General features: G+C 44.8%; 1 protein-coding gene across 1 annotated transcript in view; it reads left to right on the forward strand.

Annotated features, from left to right (window-relative positions):
- The window catches only part of LOC147725901 (uncharacterized), a 290,139-nt gene that overhangs the window by 143,797 nt on the left and 123,479 nt on the right, over positions 1-22,863 (forward strand). The window contains exon 4 of the mRNA XM_086960041.1: positions 575-879. Within this exon, the coding sequence (XP_086816167.1) occupies positions 575-879 (305 nt within the window). The remainder of the gene's footprint in view (positions 1-574; positions 880-22,863) is intronic.

Genomic DNA, 22,863 nt, shown 5'->3' on the forward strand with positions numbered 1-22,863 from the left:
TATAGCCCCTTTGCTAACCATATTCCACCCCTGCCCTAGCCAAGGCAGCATGCTTTCAATCCAGGGACACTTCACTAAGCCTTTGCCGCTGCAAATCCCAACCAAGGCAGCCTGCTTGCCCAGCTTGAATCCCCTGAGGAGGCATCTGTGAGTTCGTCCCTGAGGTGTGTGTTGTGCCTTGCCAGCCTAAAACCATTCCTAGAAGGTTGGCAGTTTTGTGGCCAGGGTTCATAATGGGTACATGGCATCTATACCTTCTTAAAGCAGACATGCCTGCCATGTGGCATTGCGTAAGTATACATTTACCACAACATTCTCCCTCTAAGGAGGAGCCTTGTAGAGACATTACATCTAGACTATGGTGCACCTAGGATACATTTCCAGACAGGAGTACTTACTTTTGGACCATTAGTATGTGATGTGTCTTAATGCTACATGTCATGGTTAAGCAGCATGATATATCAATAGAAACCAATATTGCTCTGTCATAGAATATTGTCATCAAATGAGACGCCATGCTCATGCCACAGACTACTGGCTTTGGTTCTTATCAAATTTATTGTTCCACTTTAAGCGAAACAGAATGAAGATAGGATAGCACAGGAAAAGCAGAGACAGGAGGCGGAGCGAAAGCAGAGAGAGGAGGCAGAGCGAAAGCAGAGAGAGGAGGAAAAGCGACGACAAGAACGCCAGGAGAGAGAAAAAAGGATTGCAGAAGATATTGAGCGAGAAAACAAATCCCTGGAGGAAAGGCTGACAAAAACATCAGAGAAATTAAAACAAAGGAGCCACCAGCGAGGACGAACCAACTTACAAGAGCGCTCCCAAATCCTGCAGTACGCCGTGGAAGATGACGCTGAGGAGATTGACATACATGAGGTACGTCATGCCAAATCATGTGACTGCCATGAAAGAAATGTGGGAAGCAAGACTTGTACTGGTGAATCTAGAGGGTTAGGGAAGTACCTCCACACGTTTGGATCTTCTTAGGTCCTTAATCCCCAGAGACTATCCAGAGTAAGGTAAGGTGGGGAACCTGACTGGGACTGGTAGAAGTCCTGAGGAAGACCGACATGGGGGCACAGTAAGACGGTCGAAACATGTTGATACTGGCAGTTTAAGGAGGGGTGTTTTTGAGGACCTAACACTCTTGATAACACACCCATCCTTCACAATTTTAATCCTGGCCTTGGGACCTGTGAATAAAGGGTTCTGATAGGGTACCCTTGCGCCACTTTTAAACACCATCTTTGCTGCACATTTTCTATCACTGTACCCAGTCGCTGGGTATAACACACCCTGTTACTATTGAGTTTCACTTTTATGTTGTTTGCCTTCCCCCTCCCTATGCTCCATCATGTGCTTGGCTACCCCTGGGTGTTTTGTAAGCAGACCCGATGATGAAGCATGTCACACACATTTGTGTGTGAGTGAGGGCAGTTTTCAAATACACAATTTGTGCCACTGCAAGTTAATCACCTTTTCCTCTCTCTACCCCGCTTGGTGTTATCATGTTACTTAGGGGGGTTCGGGGTAGATGAGATTTTTTACCCTCTCCTCTTCTTTGTGAGAAACAGAATCTAGAGGGTTACCAATTGTGGGGGGAAGTGAAGACTTCTAGACACTAGGACACATGAACTTGTAACCCTGGAAGGCGAAGTGCAGGTACCAAGTGAAGGCTCATGGTTGAGTGAGAAAAATGCTGAGATCATCAGAAAGAAAGTGGTTGAACTGAGCAGAAAATATGGAAAGGGTGGAGATTGGGAAATTATGGCACCAACAAGAGACATAAGGGCCTCATAATCAGTTTGTTTTTTCAGTCTGGTAATCCCAATTACAAGTGTCTTCAGGCCTGGCATTCTCAGGTCTGAAATCTCTGGACCAGGTAATTTTGTTTCTGGAGACACCAGACCTCTAAGACTTGCTTCATGGAGTATCACTGTCTGGCCCCTGCTTGCCCCCTGCAGCAGTCTTGGGAGATCAGATAATGCTCCCCTCAGACAAGCTCCCCTCCCCCCCACCTCTGACCTAAGAGCAGTGCTTCAGACAATATCCCCTGCTCAGAGCAGGAAGATGCGTGCATGCATTCCCCAGATTGGTGAAAACTAACTGCTAAACACATATTAAATCTAAGTCTTTGAAGTTATTTTCCGTTGCAGGGGAAGCACTCTTAATGGCTGGACTTTGCTGCTGAGATGCCCATTCGTAAATGAAGTTGAGGGAGAAAAGATGGGTTGGGGTATGGAAAGCAAACATCTTTAGTTTTAGGAGAGAAGAGAACAGCTTTAGTGCTAATGAGACTGCCTCAGGAAGCCGGCGTAAGGTGAGACTGTACCTGTGGTTCGACAGACTAATACTTTTACTATGAGAAACAAACAAGAGATACCTGGTCCAATTATTCGTCTACGTGTTGTGTCTTGCCTAAACAAAGCCGTCAGACCACCATGTCAGCACGATGATAATGCTGGGTTAGAAAAATTCCCATCAGCCCACCATTGTTGGCGGAGTGTCGTCATGTGGGATGTAACCCATAAACCTGAATATCTCCCAACGCACCTGGTAATGGTGCGGAGATAGGTTTTGGAAGGTACTTTTCTGAACCACAGTATTTCCAAAGTAGGACCGATGGAGTGCAGTGCTCGTGAAAAAGGAAAAGAAAACAAGTGTGAGTAAAATTGGCTCCTGTGACAAAAAATATGTTTATTAAGTATTGTCCAGGGTCAAGAGTAAAAACAACGCCTATAGTTTTAAAGAATAGTTATATCATGGCGTAGTGCATGGGGGTCGACATGTTTCAGCTTGTAAGGACAACTTGTCCAAGATTTCCTCAGGACCGAATGGTGTTATGCATCTGCACTATGTGGAAAAATAGGTATATTAGCATATTGGATTAATCCTACCAGAACTTTTGAGCCCAAAATGTTCTCTGGTGTTTATCCAACTAGTCGTGATTCTCCTGAGGAGGAAAGACAACAGGGTGTAAGAGAAGACATGTGATACAATGGTGATTAAAGACACAACACTACAGAGGTAGACAAGGCGACAGAAACTGTTCTACGCCTATCAGGAGCTATATAAGTCTCCAGATTCCGTTGATCAACAATGTTAACAAAATATTAGCTTTTCAAATTTCTACTCACCCAGCATTCTGTGGGAGAAAACCTCGCCTCACCCGGCACCCACTCGGGAAGAAGGAGGCCCCGCTCTGTTAGAGATGGAAAAGTGTAAGGACCTCAAGAAATTGTATTGAGGTACAGAGTAAACATACTCTCCTAATCCATACAGATATACTAACAAAAACCAGTTAATTAAAAAGAGACTCAACCCTGAAAGAAAGCATGGTTGTGACCAAGCTAGGGTATGACACTAGTATAAAGTAGCTTTGTGGGTTCAATAGTCACCAAAAGAGGTTTCTCTATGCCTTGCCAGAATAGTGTGTTAAAAGCATGGTATAGATGTGGCCACAAGGATGGATTAGTACATAGAGGCCAACCATATGTTAAGTTCAACAAGGGGGAAAAAAACAGGACTCTAAATGGTAACTCTTATTGCTAAATAGTGGATTACCAGGGAGCCATACCTGTCCGTCGGTACCTCTATGGCCAGCGTCCGAGCGGGAGTGGAGGTGGTTTGAGCTGTGTTTAACTCCTCCTTATATACCTGCTCGGATTGAATAATAATTGACAGCTGGCATGTGCGCGCGAAAAAACGGCACTTAATTAGGGGGTGTATGCTCAGTAATGGGCATGCGCTGCCTGACTCTCGTGTGTAGCCTGAGTAATGAATACGCATGCCCCCGTAACCCTTGTCAAGTCTATCGCGCTTACAATCTCGCGCGTTGGGTACGAAGCTAGAGAACGGTGTCTCAGCGGTGGCGCATGCGCATAAGTACCACGCTGGAGCGCGGTGCGCATGCGCGAAGCGCGAACCTTACTAGCGTGTGCTATTCCTATCGCAGCAGTTCTTGTGCTAGCGTGTTTGTATAGCCATATTAAATTCCTTGGTGGGCATGCGCGAAGCACAAAACTGACTGGCATATATTATTTCTATTGCAGCAGTTCGTATAGCCATATTAAATCACTCGAGTGGGAACGGCCATATCTGCAAGTGAAAAATAAAGAAACGGCCCTGGTGAAATTCATTTTATGGAGCGTGCTACTAGAATGGACAGGTTTGGTAGGATTCACTTTTGTTGAAACTGTAAAGAGGAACTATTGTTCTATGCTATGCATAAGACGTAGACTCTGTTCTAGTTGGCTTAGAAAGTCTAGGATTCATCAATGGGTGAAAAAGGGGGGGAGAAGATGTGGTCCCTGTATATACCAAACGACTATGTCTGTTACTAGTAACAGAACATTGAGACTCCTCATATTTAAATTGCAGATAAGTCGTTAATGGTATAAGGATGGTAATCATAAGGACGCCCATGGTATGTCATCATTGAGCCCCTTGGAATCACTTTGTAGTAGAAAAACCCACCTCTGTTCTTTTCTGAATAAAAATTTGGAGACATCGCTTATGTGGGTAGGGATGAAAGGATGTTCTAGAACTACCCATCTCATGTCATCTGCTGTGTGTTTGCAGGTTAGAAAGTGATTTGTGAGTTTTGTTGCCTGTTTATGACACCGAATGGTGCTCTTATGTTCCCCGATTCTTAATTTAATTTTGCGAGTTGTATAACCTATGTACCTGAGAGAACAGGGGCATGTGATCATGTAAATGACATTCTCTGTGTTACAATTAGTGTGTCTCTTCAGGACCCAAGTCTTCCCTGTACCCAGGTCAATCGTGTTGGTTTTACTGGTCTGGGGGCACACACTGCATGATCCGCGTGGGTGATGTCCGGTGACCGGAGGAAGGTCCCACAGAGTGGTTGGTCTTTCAGTGTTCTGTAACCTAGGTCTCGTATGGACCAATGTGTCACGTATACTGGGCGCTCTCTTAAATGAAAAGAGGGGCAACGGGATGTTCGCGTCCGTGGTGTTGAGAATCCCCCAGTGTTTTCGCACTGCTTTCTGGAGTCTGTTGGATTGTACGTTAAAGGTGCTAACAAATGTTAGTCTCTCAAGAGGTGGTTTCGGTGGACGTCTGTCCAACAGTGCCTCACGGTTATTGTTTGAGGCCCTTTTCCATGCTCTTTTTACAAGATGGGCCGGGTATTCACGTTCCTGTAGTTGGTTAGAAAGGGTCTTCGCATGTTTGTTAAATAACGCCTGAGATGAACAATTCCTCCTGACTCTGAGGAATTGACCCACGGGGAGGTTCTCCCTCAAGGAGCGTGGGTGGTGGCTGTTGAAGAGCAGCAGTGAATTTCTTGCCATAGGCTTAATAAACAGTACCACTTGGTGGAAAAATGGGTTACCATGGTTGAGGATAAGATCTTGTTCAAATTGATGGACATAGAGGTTGGCGAGGCTGGGGGCAAAAACACTCCCCATCGATGTCCCGGAGACCTGTAGAAGTGGTACTATGGAAGAGGTATATAGACGACATTCTGATGGTATGGCGGGGCACTGAAAGAGAGATCGAGTCCTTTCACCAGTGGCTAAATGAGCGTAACCAGTTCCTCAACTTTACGTTGGAATATAGTCGTGTCAGACTTTCATTTTTGGACTTGTCTATTTTTCCGGAAGCAGGCAGTTTACAAAGTGAACTGTTTATTAAGCCTAAAGAGCATGGAAAAGGGCCTCAAACAATAACCGTGAGGCACTGTTGGACAGACGTCCACCGAAACCACCTCTTGAGAGACTAACATTTGTTAGCACCTTTAACGTACAATCCAACAGACTCCAGAAAGCAGTGCGAAAACACTGGGGGATTCTCAACACCACATTTAAGAGAGCGCCCAGTATACGTGACACATTGGTCCATACGAGACCTAGGTTACAGAACACTGAAAGACCAACCACTCTGTGGGACCTTCCTCCGGTCACCGGACATCACCCATGCGGATCATGCAGTGTCTGCCCCCAGACCAGTAAAACCAAAACGATTGACCTGGGTACAGGGAAGACTTGGGTCCTGAAGAGACACACTAATTGTAACACAGAGAATGTCATTTACATGATCACATGCCCCTGTCCTCTCAGGTACATAGGTTATACAACTCGCAAAATTAAATTAAGAATCGGGGAACATAAGAGCACCATTCGGTGTCATAAACAGGCAACAAAACTCACAAATCACTTTCTAACCTGCAAACACACAGCAGATGACATGAGATGGGTAGTTCTAAAACATCCTTTCATCCCTACCCACATAAGCGATGTCTCCAAATTTTTATTCAGCAAAGAACAGAGGTGGGTTTTTCAACTACAAAGTGATTCCAAGGGGCTCAATGATGACATACCATGGGCGTCCTTATGATTACCATCCTTATACCATTAACGACTTATCTGCAATTTAAATATGAGGTGTCTCAATGTTCTGTTACTAGTAACAGACATAGTCGTTTGGTATATACAGGGACCATATCTTCTCCCCTCCTTTTTCACCCATTGATGAATCCTAGACTTTCTAAGCCAACTAGAACGGAGTCTACGTCTTATGCATAGCATAGAACAATAGTTCCTCTTTACAGTTTCAACAAAAGTGAATCCTACCAAACCTGTCCGTTCTAGTAGCACGCTCCATAAAATTAATTTCACCAGGGCCGTTTCTTTATTTTTCACTTGCAGATATGGCCGTTCCCACTCGAGTGATTTAATATGGCTATACGAACTGCTGCAATAGAAATAATATATGCCAGTCAGTTTCGCGCTTCGCGCATGCCCACCGAGGAATTTAATATGGCTATACAAACACGCTAGCACAAGAACTGCTGCGATAGGAATAGCACACGCTAGTAAGGTTCACGCTTCGCGCATGCGCACCGCGCTCCAGCGTGGTACTTATGCGCATGCGCCACCGCTGAGACACCGTTCTCTAGCTTCGTACCCAACGCGCGAGATTGTAAGCGCGATAGACTTGACAAGGGTTACGGGCGCATGCGTATTCATTACTCAGGCTACACACGAGAGTCAGGCAGCCCATGCCCATTACTGAGCATACACCCCCTAATTAAGTGCCGTTTTTTCGCGCGCACATGCCAGCTGTCAATTATTATTCAATCCGAGCAGGTATATAAGGAGGAGTTAAACACAGCTCAAACCACCTCCACTCCCGCTCGGACGCTGGCCATAGAGGTACCGACGGACAGGTATGGCTCCCTGGTAATTCACTATTTAGCAATAAGAGTTACCATTTAGAGTCCTGTTTTTTTCCCCCTTGTTGAACTTAACATATGGTTGGCCTCTATGTACTAAACCATCCTTGTGGCCACATCTATACCATGCTTTTAACACACTATTCTGGCCAGGCATAGAGAAACCTCTTTTGGTGACTATTGAACCCACAAAGCTACTTTATACTAGTGTCATACCCTAGCTTGGTCACAACCATGCTTTCTTTCAGGGTTGGGTCTCTTTTTAATTAACTGGTTTTTGTTAGTATATCTGTATGGATTAGGAGAGTATGTTTACTCTGTACCTCAATACAATTTCTTGAGGTCCTTACACTTTTCCATCTCTAACAGAGCGGGGCCTCCTTCTTCCCGAGTGGGTGCCGGGTGAGGCGAGGTTTTCTCCCACAGAATGCTGGGTGAGTAGAAATTTGAAAAGCTAATATTTTGTTAACATTGTTGATCAACGGAATCTGGAGACTTATATAGCTCCTGATAGGCGGAGAACAGTTTCTGTCGCCTTGTCTACCTCTGTAGTGTTGTGTCTTTAATCACCATTGTATCACATGTCTTCTCTTACACCCTGTTGTCTTTCCTCCTCAGGAGAATCACGACTAGTTGGATAAACACCAGAGAACATTTTGGGCTCAAAAGTTCTGGTAGGATTAATCCAATATGCTAATATACCTATTTTTCCACATAGTGCAGATGCATAACACCATTCGGTCCTGAGGAAATCTTGGACAAGTTGTCCTTACAAGCTGAAACATGTCGACCCCCATGCACTACGCCATGATATAACTATTCTTTAAAACTATAGGCGTTGTTTTTACTCTTGACCCTGGACAATACTTAATAAACATATTTTTTGTCACAGGAGCCAATTTTACTCACACTTGTTTTCTTTTCCTTTTTCACGAGCACTGCACTCCATCGGTCCTACTTTGGAAATACTGTGGTTCAGAAAAGTACCTTCCAAAACCTATCTCCGCACCATTACCAGGTGCGTTGGGAGATATTCAGGTTTATGGGTTACATCCCACATGACGACACTCCGCCAACAATGGTGGGCTGATGGGAATTTTTCTAACCCAGCATTATCATCGTGCTGACATGGTGGTCTGACGGCTTTGTTTAGGCAAGACACAACACGTAGACGAATAATTGGACCAGGTATCTCTTGTTTGTTTCTCACATTGATTAAGGGGTTTTGAGCTACCGTGGTCGTTAAAACTCCCCCTTGGACCCCCTCCACCTTCTTTTTTCAGTAATACTTTTACTATACCTATCCCTCTCCTCTGACCAATATTTGAGTAATCCCCTCAGAAATAAGCACTTCAATACTTACCCTTTTTAAAAAATGGAGGATTCCCTTAACGCACAGAAAAACATGAGGCCTAAATGTCTGCTCCTCTTGAACAGCATGTCAGACTGCTGGGTTCAGTTTGGTCGATACAAATTCATTTTGCATAAAACAATTTTATTTTCCACTGTGTTTTGTTAAATATAACTTCTTCATAATTATATTTTTTAAAGTTCCAACCAATTCTTTAAAATGTGTCATTTGGATGATGAATTATGAATGTACACTTTTCATAATTCTTCAATGTATTGCGGCTGCTCAGAACCGTGAGCCAAGACGGTAAGTAGAATGTGTGACGTTGCAACGCATGGTGGTACCACGCGGTAGGCACAACGACTGCAATGTTACCACGCGTGGCTTTACATCGCAAGTCATTTCTTCGACTTGCACTAGATGGCGCGCTGAACTTAGGAATAGTATAAATTACTATTCGTACTCCAGTTAGCACAAGAGCAGGGAATGTGTTGGATTTAAAATCCAACTTATTCCCTGGTGTTGTACGCCACCTAACGCATGTCGTAGAAACGACTTGCGATGTAAAGCCACGTGTGGTAACAACACGGTCATTGTAACTACCATGTTGTTACCTACCTGCGTGGTATCAGCAGCGTTGTTATCGCTGTTAGTGTTGGAATCGCTGTTTCCCCTGGTATGGAAGCCAGACCTACACCTACTACTCACTCACAACAGCAAAGGGTTGTGAGGCATCCACCTCACCGTGCAGACAGCCGGCCTCCACCAGAGGGCAGCACCAGCGTTCATCCAATGCAGTGCAAGCCGCTCACCAGATGAGGGCAGCACTGATGCTATTAAATGAAGTGCAATGGAAAGGGCGTACTCAAGCTTTCAACATTAATTGCACGCCCACACTGTGTACAATCTGAGAGGAAACTTTGTCTTTCTTCATTCAGCTAATTCAGCCGGCCACCCCCTGCACACCCACAATGTCTTCCTTTCCATCACTATCCCCTTCCAGCTGCTGGGTGTGCCCTCTTGACACTATGAAAATGTATGGCACCCGTGAGGAAAAGGCACAGAGTCCAGCTGTTTCACATCTGAACACTTACTACTGATTCACTCTGCTCAGTGTGCACACCAATACCCTTAAAAATCTGCTGGTAGCGTTTCTACACCTGCCTGAGCACATGGCTGCCTTAAAAATAAAGTGTCCAAACTACATATTGACCAGTCGGTCCAGCCAGTTGCTCCTCTCCATCCAAGGGTGGCTTTTCATTTTCAATCCAACGTAGTGGTAGAAACTCAACAAATCACTTTGCGATTCAGCTCAGGAGAATAATGTAAAATGAGTTAATATCAGGAAACCCATCCTGTTCATAATCGTCTTTATTGGCATTTGAGTGACCACCACTTGTGTTAAGGAAAATGGGCTGCATTTGAAAAATAAGCATTGAAAATGCAACAGGTCTTGCATTGGTTTGAGTTAGAGCTATTGGCAATGTCTTTTACCTATGAGATATGGTATGTATGTATGTATGCAGTGTGTAGTGGAATTGTGTGTGTTGCATTGGATTAGTTAGTTGTGTGGCATGGATTTGTGTGGTGTGGATTGGATTTGTGTTGTGGAATTATGTGGAATGGTGTGCTGTGGAATTATATAGATAGTAAAAATGTGATATTGAGTACTGGATTTATGTGGAGTGTGATTGTGTGTTATGGAGTGCAGTTATGTGAAATGGTATTTTGCGCTGTGGAGTGCAATGTAGTGGAATTTAATGTGGAGTTAAATTATATGGTGTGCTGATGAATTTTATGGCAATATGTGTAAATGTGTGGTGTGGATTAGATGTATGTGGTGTGTTGTGTAATTGTGTTGAGTTGTATTATGTGGTTTGGTGTCAAATTACGTAGTGGGCTTTGCAAATCTGTGGAACTGTGTGGATAGCGTTACCAGTTTGGTGACAAAAAAGAAGAAATAGGTAGGAGCTAAGCTTTAGATCTGTGCTATTGAGTGGTAAAAAAGAGTGAGCTACAGCTATTGACATTGTAAATGTCTTTTACCTCTATGTTATGGATTAGAGTGGATGTATGTGTTGTTCAGTGGAATTATGAAGGTTGGATTGGAATTGTTCGTTGTGGCATGAAGTGACATGGAATTGTGTAGCGTAGAGTGGATTTGTGTTGTAGAATTATGTGGTATGGTGTTCAGTTGTATTATTGAGATAGTAATTATGTATTTTGAGTGTATTGGAAATATGTGGAGTGGGAATGTGTTTAATAGAGTGTAATTTTGATGAATGGTATTTTGTGTGGTGGATTGGTATGTAGTATACTTTAATTACCTGGTGTGCTTTTGAATTTTATGGTAGGAATGTGAATTGTGTTTTAAATTGGATACATGGGGTGTGTAGTGGACAAGTGTTGTGGGGTGGAAATAATGTTTTTTTATTACGTGGTGTGGAATGGATTTGTGTGAAGTTGAATAGTGTGGCATGGAATAATGTGGTACAGAGTGAAATTATGTTGAGTGGAATTATGTGGCACTGTGTCAAGCATTTTTATGTGAATTGCTATGTGGTATAGAGTGAATTTATGTGGGGTATAGTTATGTGGTTTTGAGGATTGATGTAGATGGGAATATGGCGAAAGGTGGAAAGGAGGTGATTTTGTATCTGGGACTTACAGTTAGAGTCTTGATGTGGGGTAACAATGTCTGTTCTGTAAAAAATCCGTTAATGTCTTTTTTGGTAAGAAAAGTTAATATGTCCTTAAATATTTTTTTTAAACAGTGTAATATATTTGGGTTAAATTAACATCTTCGTAGTATGGATTGTATTAACATTTTGTAGAAACCTGTAGTAAAGTGCAATTGTTTTTTTCAAAGCAGGATGCCAATGTAATCAGCAGGGAAAGAATGTAGCCCTTTGGCTGAAAGTTCACAACAAACCGTGGAATGAAACAGCATGTGGTAAGGCACCTGTCTGGGTGCTAATCAACAGTGTACAAAAGATGCTAGTGCCAAACCGGATAGGTAATGGCTCTGCTTTTACAACAAAAGAAATGGCATGTGTGCACTGTTGACGTAAAAGGCCACCCAAGCAAAAACAAACATTTACAATGCAAAACGTCTCTCAATGACATTATGCTGAGCTATTGACATTGTAAATGGCAATATACAATCACAAAAGAGGGGCGAGGGTCAAATAAGTTTAAACTCTGCCACCCCGAACCCCCCGGAGACCTATAGTTGTACACACAAAAGGGGTGGGTAGAGTAAATAATAAAACCATATATACTAATACAGTGAGAAATAGAGCAAGCCCCAATAGGGCAAATCACTCTATTTGAGAAAACTGCCCTCACTCACTTACCGAGGTATGTGACATGCTTCATTATTGGGCCTGCTTATAATACGCCCTGGTGTACCCCACCCAGGACGGAGCATAAGGGAGGGCGAAAAAAATAATACATTTCTCTTAACACAACATATAGTCAAACAGACTGAACAAACACAACACTTAACACATCCAATGAGGTGAGAATAGTGCAAACACCAAGTGTTTCCAACCGAAAAGTGCGACAAAGGAATTGTGCAGTATGAGAAGTGATTTAAAACTGATTAAAGGTGTCAACCAGAATGCAAACTTTATTAGACTTTTCTTGGCACCTCTACCAGGATTAAAAATAAGTGAACAAAGGATGGGGAAATGCCTTCAGGAGATAATTAGGAACCTCAAGGCTTCCCTCCTACCACTGCCAGAGTCAACATGTTTCGACCGCTTTTGATGCGCCTATATGGTCACTCCGGTCTTCTTCAGGACCGTCGCATTCGGTTTCACTCAGGGTTCCCCCGTATTCCGGAGAAAAATTATTACCCCAACAGGGAGGTAGGTCCAATTAATCCATACCACTCCTGTGTAATATATGGAGAGTGTCCCCTCAAGTGCGGGAAAACAATCACTGTGACAAAAAAAGAGGAACAAGACGGGCGGATAAGGAACCCTTGTATGTATCCACCTATTCAAACCTTTAATTATATACATTGTCTATAGCCACTAAATAGTGTGTCTAGTGTTGTTTAGGAGGCCCCAAATGCAAGTTAATGCATGGGCTTCTTTCACTTTCTTTATTTTTTTCCCCCTCCCTTATGCTCCGTCCTGTGTGGGGTACACCAGGGCGTATTGTAAGCAGGCCCAATGATGAAGCATGTCACATACCTCGGTATGTGAGTGAGGGCAGTTTTCTCAAATAGAGTGATTTGCCCTATTGGGGCTTGCTCTATTCCTCACTGTATTAGTATATATGGTTTTATTATTTACTGTACCCACCCCTTTTGTGTGTACAATTGTAAATGGCAATGCCTTTAAAAAAATGAAAAGGCATTGGGGCATATTATCAAGAACAGCGTTAAAAAATATCGCCGGTTTAGCGGCAGAAAACTGCCGCTAAAGAGGCGATAATGGGCTTGATAATATGCCCTTGAGAATTCCAATAGAAGTCCATGTTCTTGGAATAACTCATATGCCTTGGTTTTGAAATAAATCCCTGGTCAATTATCGCTTTAAATTATGCGAAATGCAGTTCTGGCTAAAATGTGTTCCTTTGACGAACCACATTTTAAGTAGCAGATTGTAACGCTTTCATTTTCTAAATGCTTGTCTCTTTCCGAAAACAGAGGACCTCAGGCTAGGTTGACAATAGGCTGCAAAGGTAATCCAGCTTTTTAGGTGTTACAGTTAAAAATTGAAGCATTGGAAGGAACTATTTCCTACTGTGATATACAGCCGAAAATGCGAAATTGCATTTTAGGATTAACTACAACATGTAAATTGAGAAATAACAAATCTTGGTGGACTTAACTCCGTACAGTATGATACGCCCCCAAAAAGCAATAATCTATGTTAACCTGCAAGGTCCTCTGCTGGGGATGGTTTCAGTGATATGTTTACGACTGAAAAATGACGCTAGGAAAGGTCGACCAAAAGTATTTTTACAAAACTGTTAAGGAAGAAACGTTTAAGGAAGAAACGTTATCTAGACCAGATGTGCAGGGCCATTAGTACTGATTAGCGCACTGCAGGGATGGGATACTGGACCGGAAGTAACCCTCGGCAGGAAGACGGTCCCGGGCAGAAGAGGCGAATGCAAGCGGGGAATATGATCTACTGATGAAGAGGCTCAATCTGAACCAGCAGCGCCTCTTCTCATTCAGCCAGGCTGGGGAAATCACTACACACTGTGGCCTTGGGACTAGTGTCAAATACCCATTGTCTTTGTCATGGAAACCCTCCAATCGCCACCCTTCACACCTGACTGTCGCAATGTACGCAAAACTAAGCGTGAGCGCAAAATCCGTTCTGCTCGCGGATTTCGCGGATTTTCGGTAAATCCGCAATCCGCGAACTCCCGCGAATTCACCGAAAATCTGTGAATCCGCGAGCGGCGGATTCGGGGGGCAAAAGTTCAAGCCTTAAGTTTTTTTTTTTTTTTTCCTCATTTGCCATTAGCTCTCAAGTGTGGAGAATCCCCAGCCACCTTTTCTTGTCTGCGTAGGCGCGAGCACACGCACCCCTAGGCTCAAACCTCACGCTGCAAGACACAATTATCTGGATGGAGGAAGAAGTCTCCACACCCCTAAGGGCTAGCTAGATGACTCCATATAGGTGTTTACCACCTGTTAGACCGCAGTTATCGCCAAGGGGAAACCAATTCAGGGTCTATGGAGCAATGCAGGCGTAATCATCGGACCCAGGGAAAAAGAAAAAAAAAAAACGGAAATCCTAACTCCACTGTCCCAACAGATCCCAGAAGGCTACTTTTTGTTTACTACATGATCTGGCCATATCCACCCTGGAGACTTGATAAAGAGACGTCAGCCAACCAGCGTGTGTTGGAGCAACAGAATAGACCCAAAACATACATATTTGTCTCCTTGCCAAAAGAATAGCATAAAAAAGGAGAGATCTTGATTGGCCACGAATATTTTCATCAATCCCAAAGATAATTAAAGGGAGAGTAATGTTCAGGGAGATGCTGAGAATAGAGTCCAATGAGGCCTTCACTTCCTCCCAGAAGCAAGCTATAGCTGGACAATCTTTAAACATATGAACATCTGATGCTTTTGGCAGGCCGCATTTGCTGCACTTTTTCCCCGACTGGTACTTGGATAGTTTGAGGGGAGACAAGTAAGCACGGTGTGCTGTGAAGAGGTGATTTCGCCTCAGCCAGGCTGGTTTCACTGTTTTGTAGAGGAGATTAAACGAGTCAATCCACAGCTGTTCCCATTGGGCCTCCAACTCTCCGCCCCATAGCTCGTCTGGAAGTTTGAAATCTCCATCTATCTCCTCCAAAAGCAACCAGCACCAAGTTGAAATCTCCCTGCCACCACCTGGTTTTATCACCAGCTGTTGTTCACGGTTGCTGGATTTGCCCAGGGGGACACCCTTCCTATATAGTGCTTGGACCCAACTATTCAGCTGCATGTACTTGAACCTAGAAAGGCCCAATCCAAATTTCTCCAACAACTTATCCCAAGATAACATGGTACCATCTGACAACAAATCTCCCCAAATCGCTATCCCAGCATCCCTTAGGGTTATCAGCAGGCTATCCTTGAGACAGGTTGGGGTGCCTGGTGAGTCCCACATAGATGCCCAGTATGAAAAATAACTTATCCCTATTTTGTTTCTAATTTTTAACCAACTTTTGGCCAAGGATTGTAAAAATTTTAATTTCACCTTCTTAAAGAAGTTTTGGTCCCCAAACTTAAAAAGAAAACCGTCAGCTAGTAGATCGGCACTCTCTAGCATAGACCGAAACATAACCGCTCTAGATGAACTTGTTGGTATTTTTAGGAGCATTCTAGAGAATGAAAGTTGAAAGGCCCATGGGTAATACTGCAGGTCCGGTAAAGCTAGCCCTCCCTTCTCCCGTCTTCGCCTTAACTTCTTCCATGCCAGTCTTGTGGTTTTGTGGTTCCAGATAAAGGAGTTAATCTCACGCTGACATTTGTCCAACAGTTTTGTGTCAAATGCCAGAGGGATGGAGTTAAAAAGAAAAGTATATTTAGGAAGGATAAACATTTTTATTAAGTTTGTTCTCCCCAAGATGGATAAGGGGAGATGAGCCCAAGACTTTAGTTGTTTTTGGCATTCTTTTGAAACCCGGTTTAGATTATGTTCTGCGATTTTACCCACCTCCAGAATAATTCTGACCCAAAGATATCGCATGGAGGTGGTCGGAGTGAGGTGTGTTGAGGTGGTATTCCAAGCCATGATGTCAGTTTTATTGGCATTCACTTCGTACCCCGAAATTCTCCCAAACTCCTCCGCTCTTTTAATAACCATGGGAAATGCAAGGTCAGGGTCAGACGTCATGATAAGAATATCGTCTGCGTAAAGTGCCACCCTTCTTTCCCAACCACCAAATCTAAACGATGGAATGTTTGGCTTCTCTCTTATAATTTGAGCAAAAGGCTCAATATAGAGGTTAAAGAGGAGGGGGGAAAGCGGACAACCCTGCCTTGTGCCCCTTGTTATGTTAAAGGCCTCTGTCAAAGCGTTATTAATGAGTAGTCTTGCCGTTGGTGTTTTGTATAGGAGAGCTATTGCTCGACGGAACCTCTCACCTAAATTGAATTTATCCATCACTGCCGCCAAGTAGGCCCAATTAACTCTATCAAAGGCTTTTGTTACATCCAATGTAGGGGGAGCCAAAGGAAGAGAAAAAGTAGATGCTATGTCAATGGCCCCCACTAAGTCATGCGTTAAATCTGCCAAATGGCGCCCCTTTTATAAAGCCTTTCTGGTCTTGGTGTATGATGGAGCCAATGACCCCCCCCCCCAATCTATTAGACAGAATAGTAGCAAAGATCCTATAATCTGTGTTGAGGAGTGAGATCGGGCGATAAGACCTGCACTCCGTCAGATTTGTCCCAGGCTTAGGTATCAAAACTACTGTTGCATTGCTCCAAGATTTTGGGGGGTACGCTCCCTCCAACAGTATGCTATTAAAGATAGTCGTTACAAATGGGGTGATAGCCATACAGAGGGTGCGGTAAAGCTCCCCTGGCAGACCGTCATGACCCGCCGCCTTCCCCCGCTTTAGATGACTGATGACACTACACACTTCTTCCTCCGTGTTGGATCTTTCGCCGACTCAACCCACAACCACGGAAGCGAGGATGGCCCCACTCCTCTGCCTCTGCTCGGAACGCCACACGCAAGTTAGTACAGCGTGACCGCGAACCGGGAAAAGGGAGAAGGTAGGAAAAAGTAAAACAAAGAAAGAGTAAAGCCAATGCTCTCTCTATGTTACCGCACTGCAGACCCTCTTCAGTAGCGTAGGGAAAGGTCTTCTAACCTGCAGTCACAAGAGAAAAGAAACACAGAAAAGAAATAACACATTAACACCTGGCCCAGTGTTTCTTCAACTGAATCCTTGTTCTCACACCATATACATGCCCAACACACCCCAGTCCCCTCCTTACTTGTGTAACATAGCAGGATGGTCCCAAGGAGAGCGAAAGTCTATTGGCTGTACAAGTACCAATACCTCGAATTTACTCTTTGTTTAGGAAACGGGGAAAATGTCATACTTCTGACAAAAAACCCCAGGAAAAACGAGAAGTGCAGACCAAGGCACTTATGTATCCAAAAATAAATCAAAAGAACTGTGGCCACAGACTAGACACGCTTTCCGAAAGTAGCGCTAAAAACTACACTAGATCTCGGGTACTCAAAACCCGGAAAAAGCATCCCGCGGTTCCCTCGGCGGCGAGGTAAACCTTTGAACACAATCACGATTCGTCTCAATACAAAAAAAAAAACAGTAGTTCTCGAGCTTCGCAACTCGGACGCTCCTCTTACTCTTCCGCTGGTTCTTACTCGCTCGGGAAGACGACCGGAGTTGCGCCCATCCGGGCGGCTGACACGAAGCCTCGTGCAGCAGAACTCCACCTCCAGCCAGGTCGCGTCGTGAAGACGAGAAGTCCCACAGGTTCCCAAGATTAATCCAAGACTTATGAATCGCAATCCAGACGCTTGAAAAACGCCAACAAGGTCAGAAACCAAGCACAGAGCCCAAGTGCTGGCGTCCTAAATCCACGGAGGGAAAAGGGGCGGGGTTACCAAAAACAAGGACACAGAGAAAGGACACCACAGGGAAACAGAAAAAAGAGAAAAGACTAGACCCGAGAGGAAAGAACCGACTAATCCCTAACAGTACCTCCCCTCAAAGGCCTCCCAACCGGGCGAGGTTTAGACGGGTGACGAAGATGGAATAGTCTAACCAGTCTAGGAGCAGGCGCCCCGGAAGCAGGTTCCCAAGAGCGTTCTTCCGGTGGATACCCCTTCCAATCAATAAAATACATCAACCTCCCTCGTCTCCTCCGGGCATCAAGAATAGCATTGACCTCAAACTCCACCTCACCTTCAACCATCACAGGAGGGGGAGGGGGCAAGGTTTGATCGGTGTCTGTATAAGGCTTCAACAGTGAAGTATGAAACACCGGATGGATGCGATATTCATCCGGTAACTCCAGCTTCATTGCAACCGGGTTGATCACCTGAGCTATGGGGAAAGGACCCACAAACCTAGGCTGCAGTTTCCTAGGGCCATCCAGTCGCAGGTTCCTAGTAGACAACCACACCCGTTCCCCCACTGCATAGGACGGGGAAGGAATCCGATGTTTATCTGCCTGTCGCTTCATGTCATCTTTGGCCTTTACCAGATGTTCCTTAGCCAAATCCCATATCTTGCTCAATGCTATTCCCAATGAATCAACAGCAGGCACATGACCAGTAGGTTGAATAGGGATTGCCCTGGGATGAAACCCCATAGAACAGTAAAAGGGAGACATTCCCACTGCGGAATGAAAGCTGTTGTTGTACGCGAATTCCGCAAGAGGGAGGGCTACTACCCAATCACAAGTTAAAGAAGTCAACAAACACCTCAAGTACTGTTCCATGGTTTGATTGACCCTCTCCGTCTGACCATCGGACTGGGGATGATACGCTGACGAAAGGCAGAGTTTCATATGGAGAGCCTCACCTAACTCGGTCCAGAACCGGGACACGAACTGCGAGCCCCTATCAGACACAATGGCTGAGGGTAACCCAAGCAATCGCACTATAGATGAAACAAATACCAAAGCCATTTCCTTAGCCGTGGGTAGTTTAGGTAAGGGGATGAAATGGCCCATCTTTGTAAAGGAATCAACCACAACAAGAATCACCGTGCAACCTGATTTCAACGGCAAGTCTGTAACAAAGTCCATACTAATCGTATGCCAGGGTGCAGTGGGTACAGGTAAAGGCAGTAACAGGCCAGATGGACTGGAATGAGATGGTTTACTCACAGCGCATACCGGACAGGAAGCTACAAACTGCGGAACATCATGTGTCAATGACTCCCACCAAAACCAACGTAAGCAGAATTCCCTGGTTTTATTGATTCCGGGATGCCCAACCAAAGCAGAAGAATGACACCATTCCAACACTGAGTCCCTTAAAGGGGGAGGTATGAACAATTGTGAGCCATGATACAACAACCCATCTCTCATAGCAAAGGAAGGCTGGGAAGACCAAGGAGTTACATCTAATCCCCTCAACTTGTCCTTCACAGTGGCTACAAAATCATCTAGTGAAATACTCCCCACTATCTTCTCAGATGGAATAAAAAACCCCGAGTCCTTGTCTGTCCCCCACTCATTCTGTTTCACATGGATGCGAGATAGAGCATCCGATTTCAATTGCTGAGCGGCAGGCCTGTAGGTGATTATAAAATCGTACTCATTGAAGAATGAAACCCACCTCATCTGCCTGGGAGTAAGGGCACGAGCAGACCGAAAGAACTCAAGATTCTTGTGGTCTGTGAAAATGGTAATGGAGTGGCGGGCCCCCCACAAGTGATGTCTCCACTCTTCGAAAGATAGTTTAATGGCCAGCAATTCTCGTTCAGCCACCGTGTAATTTCTTTCTGCAGGCAACAGGGTTTTTGAAAAGAAGGCTGTGGGATGCATAAATCCTGTTTCAGCATCCCGCTGCGACAAAACCCCCCCACAGCACCCAAGGAAGCATCTGCTTCGACAAAAAAGGGTAACGCCGGGTCGGGATGCACCAGGACGGGGGCTGAAGTAAACCTTTCTATCAACGGATCTAGTGACATTTGAGCCACATAAGACCACACAAAAGGAACTCCCTTTCGCAACAATACAGTCATAGGGGCCACTATCTCCGAAAAATGGGAGATAAACCTTCGATAGAAGTTTGCAAAGCCTAGTAACACCTGTACTTCTTTCACATTTTTCGGCGCTGGCCACGAGGTGATAGCCTCGATCTTCCGAGGATCGATCCTAATGCCCTCCACCGAGACAACAAAACCAAGAAACTCTACCCTGTCGGTATGGAAGGTACATTTCTCAGGTCTGACAAACAACTGATGATCTTTCAAGGTCTGCAAGACTTGCCGAACGTGTTTTACATGTTCCGCATCCGTGTTTGAAAATATCAGTATGTCATCTATGTAGACTATCACGCTCACATCCAGAAACTCCCTCAGTACCTCATTGATAAAAAACTGAAAGGCAGCCGGGGCATCACACAACCCGAAGGGCATAACACAGTACTCATACAGACCGAACTTAGTCCGGAAGGCAGTCTTCCACTCGTCGCCTTCACGGACTCGTATGAGATGATATGCACCTCGGAGGTCCAATTTGGTAAACACCGTCGCATGCCTCAGCTGATCGAGTAATACCGGAATCAAAGGGAGGGGATACTTGTTCTTGATAGTACCCTTATTGAGCGCCCTATAGTCCACACAGGCGCGAAGACCACCTTCCCGTTTGGGAATAAAAAAGATAGCCGAGGAAGCGGGAGAAGAGGAAGGTCGAATAAACCCCTTAGCCAACATCTCGTCTAAGTACTCCTTTAAATGTTGTTCCTCCGGCCCAGATAAGGCGTAGATACGACAACAAGGTAGAGTCGCCCCAGGTATCAGGTCTATGCGACAATCAAAAGAACGATGGGGAGGCAAGTCCCTCGCTCGCCCTTTGTCAAACACCTCAGCAAACTCCACATAAGCTTCCGGTATTTTCTGCACGTCACACCTCAATCCATCTCCAACCGCACAGGATAGAGGAGTAACCCAATCCGTGGCAACTTTATAACAACTCTGCAAACAAAAGACCGAATCAAGTGTCACCGTCCTCCTAAACCAATCGATGCGGGGATTGTGGGATTGTAACCAAGGAACCCCCAACACAACACCAAACGAAGGGGCATCAATTAAATCAAACCCAAGGTACTCTGAATGTCCATTATCACATATCATGCATAAGGGCTCAGTCTGTCTAGTGATAGTACCTGAGGACAATTCTGTTCCATCTATGGCCCTCACAGGCTCTGGTTGCTCCTTCAGAATCCAGGGCACTTTCAATTGTTCCGCTAACTTGATGTCCATGAAATTGCCAGTGGCCCCGGAATCCAATAAGGCAGACACAGGAGTCCTATGGCTGTTAGAAATAACTAGGCAGACAGTGATCATGAAATGTTTGGGGACTCGTTTGACTATGCCAGAAATCTGGTAGGAAGGGTTAAGTCTATCTCTCATCTCCAATTCAGCAGAAGGTTGCACACAAGCCACCACTTTCTTTGATGAAAGGGAAGAAGGTTTAACAGAGCAATCCCTGGCATAATGTCCTCCTTGCCCACAATACAAACACAAATTATGTGTTCGTCTTCTGCTTTTCTCATCGGCTGTTAAGGGGCCCCGCACACCCCCAATTTCCATTGGTTCAGGGGTTGTCCTACTCTCACCTGGACTCTTTACCTCTCCTCTCGTTGGAACCACACGAGAAACCTGAAAGCGGTTTTTCTCACCTCTCCGTTCTGTTAGCCTATGGTTCAGCTTCACCACAAGATCTATGAATTCCACACAATCTTCAGGGGGATTCACCACCTGTGAGACGACGTCTTTCAGGTCCTCTGACAACCCTTGATAAAATAATGAAGTTCTTTTATCTACGGGCCAATGGGTTTCGGACACTAACCGATTGAAGGTGGCTACGTAAGTCAGTAGATCCTGCTTTCCCTGTCTTAGTTTCAACAATTCTGCGTCGCTGGCTTGCATAAACGCATGTTTTGCAAAGAGACAACGCATCTGCTCCTTGAAAGCCACATAATTATACAATACAGGGTCATCATTGTCTACCAGTGGTACTGCCCAAGAAGCCGCAGTTCCTGCTAAATATGATATAACAAAGGCTACCTTGGAAGAATCATTAGGGAACGACGCAGGTCGACACATAAAGTGCAAATGACATTGGTTCATAAATACACTGTATTTACTGGAGTCTCCAGTAAACCTTTCTGGAACCGCCAAAGGGACAGGGGTGGGAGTAGTAACATTAACGGTTAAAGGGGGGTTACTGGCACTCGCGCCCCTATCGAAATGAAAAGTAGCAGGTTGTACTATAGGAGGTTTACCCATTCCCCAAACCGGGCCCTTAACCTTCCCTGCACTCATCTCCTGACGTAACCCTTGGTTCTCTTGTTGCAATTCTTGCACCTTAATCTGAAGGGCATTAACAGCCCCCAGCAGTTCCTGCACTGTAGGGACCCTTTCTTCCAACTCATTCCCATCCTCATCCATTCTCGCTCAGGTGGTTTTAAAATTCGTGGGCTTGGTTTTCTGTTGGATCTTTCGCCGACTCAACCCACAACCACGGAAGCGAGGATGGCCCCACTCCTCTGCCTCTGCTCGGAACGCCCCACGCAAGTCAGTACAGCGTGACCGCGAACCGGGAAAAGGGAGAAGGTAGGAAAAAGTAAAACAAAGAAAGAGTAAAGCCAATGCTCTCTCTATGTTACCGCACTGCAGACCCTCTTCAGTAGCGTAGGGAAAGGTCTTCTAACCTGCAGTCACAAGAGAAAAGAAACACAGAAAAGAAATAACACATTAACACCTGGCCCAGTGTTTCTTCAACTGAATCCTTGTTCTCACACCATATACATGCCCAACACACCCCAGTCCCCTCCTTACTTGTGTAACATAGCAGGATGGTCCCAAGGAGAGCGAAAGTCTATTGGCTGTACAAGTACCAATACCTCGAATTTACTCTTTGTTTAGGAAACGGGGAAAAAGTCATACTTCTGACAAAAAACCCCAGGAAAAACGAGAAGTGCAGACCAAGGCACTTATGTATCCAAAAATAAATCAAAAGAACTGTGGCCACAGACTAGACACGCTTTCCGAAAGTAGCGCTAAAAACTACACTAGATCTCGGGTACTCAAAACCCGGAAAAAGCATCCCGCGGTTCCC

This window comes from Lissotriton vulgaris, chromosome 3_1, assembly GCF_964263255.1.
Source record: "Lissotriton vulgaris chromosome 3_1, aLisVul1.2, whole genome shotgun sequence".
Classification (NCBI taxonomy): domain Eukaryota; kingdom Metazoa; phylum Chordata; class Amphibia; order Caudata; family Salamandridae; genus Lissotriton; species Lissotriton vulgaris.